Source organism: Mustela lutreola, chromosome 7, assembly GCF_030435805.1.
Source record: "Mustela lutreola isolate mMusLut2 chromosome 7, mMusLut2.pri, whole genome shotgun sequence".
Lineage (NCBI taxonomy): Eukaryota > Metazoa > Chordata > Mammalia > Carnivora > Mustelidae > Mustela > Mustela lutreola.
This window is the reverse complement of record NC_081296.1, coordinates 95,481,666-95,490,298: the sequence shown is the minus strand read 5'-3', so window position 1 is coordinate 95,490,298 and position 8,633 is coordinate 95,481,666. Positions and strand designations below refer to the sequence as shown.

Genomic DNA, 8,633 nt, shown 5'->3' with positions numbered 1-8,633 from the left:
TTGCACATAAACCTAATGCACTAATTGGCATGTTCATTTGGATCTCCAAATAGCATCTACACCTGTTCCTCAGTGTGTGAAACAAATAATTACTTTGCCTCTAACTCATTTTAATGAATTTTATGAGAAGACAACCCATAAAGTAATTCATTTTCTTTGGCAAGTTCTAGATTATCAAAGTACTGACTTTCATCAAACACATCGGGTGTCTTGATTTCTAAAAGGGTCTTCGATGAACTAAAATTTCACTGCCTTCCCAACGAGGGAGGAGGAAATGGATAGAGGAGCAACAGGACAAAAGAGATAATATTTTACATAAAGAAAGGATTTCCAAAACAATGTCAAAAGCTTTCTGAGGGAATGGATGTGAATTTACTCCCTGGATGAGTCTGACCCCAACCATCACCTTCCAATGAATGAGAGATCGTTCAATACAATATGTTTGGTTTTTCTATGTCCCTATATTTGACACTTTAAGGAGACAAAACACATAGAAAGCCTTCAAAGACTAACCTTTTACTACAGCAATTGCTTCTGAAATATATGTAAGTGACAGAAAGAAAGCTTTGAAGACTATATCTGAAAAATATGTGGCATTTTATAGGGAAACAAGATCATGAGGTATTTTACTTCAGATAAATTCTAAATCATCTCTACATACATCTATACAACATATTGAAGCAAATAACACAAATCACATTTTAAAATTTATTTACAACAGGTATCAAAAATGGCCTATGCAAAGTTACTCTATTTTATAGTATCAATGAGATGGTCAAATAAATAATGCAATTACATAAAATCACTGGGGTTGGGACAAATAATAACCTTTGATACAATGGTGGCTTTATAAATATACTTAGTAGTATTAGAATTTGGCCTTTAATACTTTTAACTCTGCAGTTGAGTTTCTATAATAATAGATGTTTCCAATGGTACATTTCTTGGTATTTGAATTTCCTTCAGATTTTATGCTGTGTTTCATGCATGTTTTGCTCTTAGTTGTTTTTCTTTCTTTTTTTTTTTTAAGATTTTATGTATTTATTTGACAGACAGAGATCACAAGTAGGCAGAGAGGCAGGCAGAGAGAGAGAGAGGAAGGGAAGCAAGCTACCTGCTGAGCAGAGAGCCCGATGCAGTGCTCTATCTCAGGACCTCGGGATCATGACTGAGCCAAAGGCAGAGGCTTTAACCCACTGAGCCACTCAGGCGCCCCTCTTTTCTTTTCTTTTTTCCTTTCTTTTCTTCTCTTCTTTCTTCTTTAAATGAAGTACCTGAGGACTTCCATATGGTAGTAAAATACAAGTAGAATATCATATCATTTTACTTTTTACTGAAGATCTAATGGATTGCAACAGAATGCAATATAAAATTGTTAAAAATCCAATGCTTAAAACCACCATCTTAGTTTGAATTCCCCTGATAGAAAAAACCTGACACAAGGACTGAGTTGCAGGTGATTTATATGGGAAATAATCTTAGGAAGTTAGAGTGGAGGAATGGAGAAAGTGAGACAGAAAATCAAAGGAAATGAAGTATGTCTTACCAAGCTGGTTACCTCTGTAACCATTCCTCTGGAGGAGAGCAGACTAGGGCCTTTATGCACTAGACTACCCTCATCCATTAGGTAAGGGTTATTCTATGGGTGTTGTAACCCCCACAAACTCACACAAGCTGAGAAAGTCCCCCAGTTTTAGGGACAGATAGCTCTGAGAGAGAAAAGCACACGTGTTGGAAGTGCGCTATTAGATGAGTACACCCAGCTACAGGTTGAAATCGGAGGTAGCCAAGAGATGCAATGCAAAGCACAAAGGGCACCTGCTACAACCATTAAACCCCCGTACCTCCTAATATGTTTATTTAAGAGGCACCAGAAAAGAAATAAGGGATAAAGATGTTATGAGTTTTGAAATCAGACCTGTATTTGAAAGCAGTGCCTACTTGATTCGATGACCAGCATTGGGAAAATTCATTGCTCTGCCTAGGGGATGATAGTAGCTACCCTCTCAGGCTATGGTCAGGATTAAATGAATTAAGGTGTAAGAAACATCTGACATATTGCAAGTGTATGTGAATGTTGGCTTGTGCCATCTATAGTGATAACATCATACGCATTCCATATTATTTTAATCACTGAAGCTACTATGGAAATTTTCTGACATTCGGATGTTTTCTTTGCTCAGCTCGGTCATTTTGTGTGTGTAGATGGAGGTTGCTTCTGTGTTAGAAAAAGTACATTCCAGGGGCACCTGGGTGGTTCAGTGGGTTAAGCCTCTGCCTTCAGCTCAGGTCATGATCTCAGGGTCCTGGTCGAGTCCCACATCGGGCTCTCTGCTCCACAGGGAGCCTGCTTCTTCCTCTCTCTCTCTCTGCTTGTCTCTCTGTCCACTTGTGATCTCTCTCTGTCAAATAAATAAAATCTTTAAAAAAAAAAGAAAAAAGAAAAAGTACATTGCATCACAGCTTGCTTGTTATCAAACTATAAGGCTTGTTAAGGTTCAGTGTAACTATTAGTTACTCAGAAAAGATTTCCTTAACTCACTAGATTAGGTTAGCCTTTCTTTTTAACACTTGAGGTATTTGTTACTAATTATATGTAGTTATGCTAAACTGTAAGCTCTATGATGAAGAGAAATGTCTATCTTGTTTTCCAGGGTTAACAATTAATATATTTTGAATTACACTAATATATCTTAATCACATACTAGGGTAAGTCAATAAAGTTTCTAGCCCTCACTTTTATCTGAATGCAGAGATCATGTGGAATCTTGACTACTAAGAATACACAATATTATACACATTGGCAATACAAACTTTGTATTTTGGCAACTATCTTTGTTGCCAAAAATAGACCTAGGTGTGATTTTTTTCTTTGACTCTAGAGCACATAGTTGGAAGTAAGCCTGACAAGAAATAACAAATGTTGGGAGAAGGAGCGTTTTAGAAGGGAAAGGAATGGGAGGATGGGTGAGCCTGGTGATGTATTAAGGAGGAGATGGATTATACGGAACACTGGGAGTTATACACGAACAATGAATCATGGAACCCTACATCAAACACTAATGATGCGGGGGAGCCTGGGTGGCTCAGTGTGTTGAGCCGTTGCCTTCAGCTCAGGTCATGATCTCAGGGTCCTGGGATTGAGCCCCACATCAGGCTCTCTGCTCAGCAGGGAGCCTGCTTCCCTTCCTCTCTCTCTGTCTGCCTCTCTGCCTACTTGTGATCTCTGTCTCTGTCAAATAAATAAATAAAGTCTTTAAAAAAAAAAAAACAACTAATGATGCACTGTGTGGTGACTAACATAACACAATAAAAAAATAAATAAATAAAATAAAACCCAAACAAATAAATACACACACACAAAAAAGTGGAATCAGACCTATAAATACAGAGAAAAAACTTATGGTGCCAGAGGGAAGGGGGTTGAGGGATCAGCAAAGTGGATGAAGGGGAATTGGGTATATGAACTTCCAGTTACGGAATGAATAAGTCATGAGGATAAAAGGTACAACATAAGGAATATAGTTAATGATATCGTAAGAGTGTTGCATGCTAGCAGATCATAGCTACACTTGTGGCAAACAACATAACATACAGAGATGTTGTTATATACCTAAAACTAATGTTTGTGTGTCAACTATACTAAAAAAAATTAAGATAAATAAATTAATCTTTGATAAAAGAAAGAAAGAAAGCCTGAGGAGAATCTTATTTTTCTACAAGCATGTCCACCTTATCACAGAGCCAGTACCCTCCTCAAGAGAGTAAGAAAAAGTAGTCAAGGGCCCAAATATAGGTGAGGAAGGGATACTGAGTGATAATTTCTGACCTCAGTTCTCTGGAATGATCTTTTGTCATACTCCTAGATGAACCAGAACATATGGGACAAACCTCCTGGACTTTGTCCTTTTCTGCTAAGATGATGGAAAGGATACAACCATAGACTGGTTTTCTTAGGGGCCCATTTTCATAAAAGAAAAAAAATATTTTGTGTGTTAGGCTTGCAGATAAACTTCCTGAGGAGTCCCCAAAGCCAGACTTTTTTTGCATTAATCTTTACATAGAAACAAAAGAGCAAACTTGAATGTTGTCCTTCCCCAGGCCCCTCTTCTCCTATCCTTCAAGTCCCATTAGGGGCACTGGGTGGCTCAGTTGGTTAAGAAACTGCCTTCAGCTCAGGTCAAAATCCCCGGGTCCTGGAAATAAGCCCCACCTCTGGCACCCTCCTTAGCGGGAAGCCTGCTTCTCCTTCTCCCCATCCTCTGCTCTTGCGCGCTCGCTCGCGCGCTCTCTCTCTCTCTCTCGTGTAAATAAATAAAATCTTTTAAAAAAATCACATTAACTTTTGTTCATATTGTTCTCTTTAGTTTTTTTCTAGATTTTCTGATTTGGTTTCCTGCCCTAAATTGTGTTCATCTCTTTATTCGATTGCTGATGTCTGTCATATATTAAATATGGTTTGATCCCCCATTCGGTCCTGAGCCATTTCCTGAATTGCATCATAGCATCTGACAGTTCTGGGTTTCTTCACACCTGGACTCATTTGAGCACTCACCTTGCTGATATTGGATTTATCTCTCATGTTCCCTAATAGCTCTTAAAAATGATAACCTCGGCTTAGGTAAACCTTTCACTCTCTGGTTTTAATCACTCAGTTTCCAATTACTTGGAAATTGATCTATAACTGGTAAAATTCCTGACATATTCCTGTCAGGATCTACTCCTGTCAAAACCACGTCTGGGAGGCAAAGGTGCAACTCTCTTCGGTCGTCCCGAATCCGGGTTCATCCGACACCAGCCACCTCCGCCATGCCGCCCAAGTTCGACCCCAACGAGATCAAAGTCGTGTACCTGAGGTGCACCGGTGGTGAAGTCGGCGCCACGTCTGCCCTGGCCCCGAAGATCGGCCCGCTGGGTCTGTCTCCAAAAAAGGTTGGTGATGACATTGCCAAGGCGACTGGTGATTGGAAGGGTCTAAGGATTACTGTGAAGCTGACCATTCAGAACAGACAGGCCCAGATTGAAGTGGTACCTTCTGCCTCTGCCCTGATTATCAAAGCCCTCAAGGAACCACCAAGAGACAGAAAGAAGCAGAAAAACATTAAGCACAGTGGAAATATCACTTTCGATGAGATCGTCAATATTGCCCGACAGATGCGGCACCGATCTTTAGCCAGAGAACTCTCTGGAACCATTAAGGAGATCCTGGGGACCGCCCAGTCTGTGGGCTGCAATGTTGATGGCCGCCACCCTCATGACATCATAGATGACATTAACAGTGGTGCTGTGGAATGCCCAGCTATTTAACTACAAAAGAAAATTTCAATAAAGGATCATTTGACATCTAAAAAAAAAAAAAAACCACGTCTGACTTCTCTTATGTAGATTTAGCAAAAGGGGACTTGAAGTGGAATTACGGTGACTGGGCTGCCAGCATTACTAATCCTCTCCCAATTACATCCATTCAATTATCTTTATTTGCTGCTCATATGGGTTGGATGAGTGTTCACTACATAGAATTATAGTCGTATTGAAGGGAAGCATCCTGGTTGGTATCCAATAAATCCTATGCTGATTAAACTTTGAGACTGTCATTTTGCTCCAGAGATTAGCATGAAACAAACTATTTTGCATATAGTGGGTACTCAATAAATATCTGTGGAGTTAAATCAAGTGTTTTCTATATGTTCAGCTTTAGACAAGTCTAAAAGACAATGCATGGTGGCATCATTTAGCATTCGATTTGGAGCCAGCCCTTCTGCAGCCTATAACCTTTTATGTAGGCTATAATCACACTCTTTCTATTTTGGAATCTGGACAATTACAAGGATGGAGAGGACTTTGAAATCAACTAGCTTTTCATGCAGCTGCTGTACCGTCTTGTGCAATATTTCAGATACAAAGAATATTCCAGATACAGAGAATATTTCATTGTTGGGGTGGGGGGGGATAAAGCAGCCTCTGCCAAACAACGTAATGAGAATGCAGATAGTCCCAAACAGGATAAGCAGAAAAATGTTCCATATTTACAAAATATTTGGATCATAGGGGCTGAAAATACCTACAGTGGTTGGAAAAGTGACTGCAGTAGTTTCAAACTATTAGAATCCATAGGGGAACTACTCTGGTATAAAGTAGTTTCTCAGAATAACTCACCTTGAGATAGCTTTTGAAGATCCTGTGAACTACCACGTGATAGGTCTCCCTAAAGGGAAAGCAATGTTGAATGTACCAATGAAATACATGATTTAGGAATAGGTATGAATGACTGCTAAGACTTTGTGCCATGAAAATGGTTCTTGCTGGTTTCTTGTCACAACATGTGGTGTTAGTCCATGAAGAACATTATCTAAAGCCAGGGTCTTTCCCTAGAACTGTATATCCCATCAAGATTTGCTGTTTGTGGGCCACCTCTAAAATATATTTAGAAGTAAAGGTGCTAAAAAAAATTAAATAAATAAATAAACAAAAATAAAAATGTTCTATAAACAAAAACTTTTAGAGAATGCAGGCTTCTGTATCTACTCCTTGGTGGATCACAACACATATTAAAGGTGGGCGGAAATTCTGTAGTAAAGAAGTAATTTTAGTTTATTTCACTTAATAGTTCCTTCTGGTTTCTTTTTACATAACCTTATCAATATCCTATGAACAAAATTTTCTTTATACACTTTGAGAGATGCTTCTCTGGAATGCAATCCACAAATGAAGAGGATCTCCAGAATGTTTCAAGTTATTTCCCCTTTTCATTGACATGAAAAATACTAAAATGCCTTTTACGCCCAAGAGTGCCTTTATTACGTGCTTCAGGATTTGTAAACAGCTGGTTTAATTGAGTAATCCATTATGGGCTCCTCTTTGATTGCAACTTCTGTAGCAACTAAAGTGCTACTTTCTTGCTGAGCATAGAATTCCAAGGATTCTCTGACTTGGGTTTTCCAATTAAAGATTCTGTCCTTTCAAGTCTTTTTAATCTGGAGTTATCCCTCAAGGAAAGAACAACCTTTACTTCTCTGCCTAAGAATAAAATTTATTACTGGCATTTAGCCAATATATTCACTTAGTTTTAGGATTATTTCAATGAATATTATTCAAATTCTTCCCAGTTACAGCCAATTGACTATGCACTCAGAATATAAAAACGATCATAACACAGAGCCTGACCTAAGAGAATTCATATTGTAAAGAGTAAAGAAGAATGCTAAACAACTAAGTACAATTCCATCAGGATTATGATATTTTATAGGTCATTGCCAAATACTTTGTAACACATTAATATTATTAATTCTACTTTGAAGGACTTGGGAATAGTCCAAGAGGTTGTAGACAAAAAATGCCTATGTATTTCCCAGGTCAAAAATTCATTCCTTTTTGATAAATATTCATTAATAAATATTTATTGAACAACTACCTTATGCCAGGCAACCTTCTAGGCATCTGGGGGAGGTGCACAATAAACCAAAGAGACATATCTGCCTCATGGAGCTTATTTTCTAGTAGTAAATATAGATTATACATGAAAAAATAGGTAAGCAAAAATAAATAAAGCACATACTCATTTAGAAAATGATAATTACTAAAAATTAAGGTAAGAAAAGCAATTTGAAGAAATTGTGGCAGAATAGAAGGGTGTAATTATAGTAGAATAGGCAAGAGAAATCCTCACTAAAGTAATTTTTACATGAAGACCTAAAGGAAGTGAGGAAAAAAGTCCTGGGGATATCTAACACAGTCACTCCAGGCAGTAGGAACTGTAAGCACTAAGACCACAAGCTGTATGACTTCTGGGCATTTGTTAGGAAGTCAAGAGGCCAGGATGGCTCCAGTAGCAAAAGAAAGGAAAGAGTAAATGGAAATGGGGTCAAGAACGAAAGGGGTCAGATCAGGGAAGCCTTACATGTGACAATAATGACTTTGACTCTTAAGTAAGTAGATGTTCCATGCAACAGTTCTAAGCAGAGAAGTGCTATGATCTGACTTACATATAACTGAGTGTTAACTATCTCACTTGAATCACCATATTGAGAGTAGACTAAAAGACAGTAAGAGTAAAATGAGATAAATTAGGAAGTTATTAAAATAATATACATGAAAGTTGATGGCCAGCTCAGTTCACAATGATAGAGTGGGATAGGAAGAAACATTTGGAGTCTTGAGTGTATTTTGAAGGATTTACTAATAAATATAGAAACTGAAAGAGATAAGTCAAAATTATTTCAAGTTCTTTGAACTGAGTTATTTGAAAAATGGACTCAGTTACAGAAGACCTAGGACAGATCAGTTTTCTTAGAAAAGGGATTTTTTCTTGAAGTGTTATGGTCCCTTATTTGCCTGCACCCCTTCCAAGGCCTAAAAGAGGTCCTAAAAATATGTTTACATGTTCAAATCTTCCTGTGAAATTTGGTGAAGTAAAATATTTTAACTAAGATCAGGTGACTTAATTAAGTCAGCCGAGAACTACTTCTCTTTACCTTATCTTCTCCTCCATCATAATTCTCCTCCTACTTGATGGCACTGGAATGCCGGTGGGTACCTTTGGGATCCCACTTGAGATCATTAAAATTGAAAATATGATTAGATTGAGTCTATGGTATATAGATATAGATATAGATATAGATATAGATATAGATATA

The 8,633-nt window shown here is 37.9% G+C and overlaps 1 protein-coding gene across 1 annotated transcript; it reads left to right on the top strand.

Annotated features, from left to right (window-relative positions):
* Nucleotides 1-4,738: 4,738 nt before the first annotated feature.
* LOC131835348 (large ribosomal subunit protein uL11-like) lies at nt 4,739-5,354 on the top strand. The gene has a single exon (XM_059179687.1). The coding sequence runs from the start codon at nt 4,810-4,812 to the stop codon at nt 5,305-5,307; it is 498 nt and encodes a 165-aa protein (XP_059035670.1). The 5' UTR covers nt 4,739-4,809; the 3' UTR covers nt 5,308-5,354.
* The last annotated feature ends 3,279 nt before the right edge of the window (nt 5,355-8,633 follow it).

Coding starts and splice junctions, on each gene's coding strand:
- LOC131835348 (XM_059179687.1), top strand. CDS start 4,810: ATGCCGCCCAAGTTCGACCCCAACGAGATCAAAGTCGTGTACCTGAGG.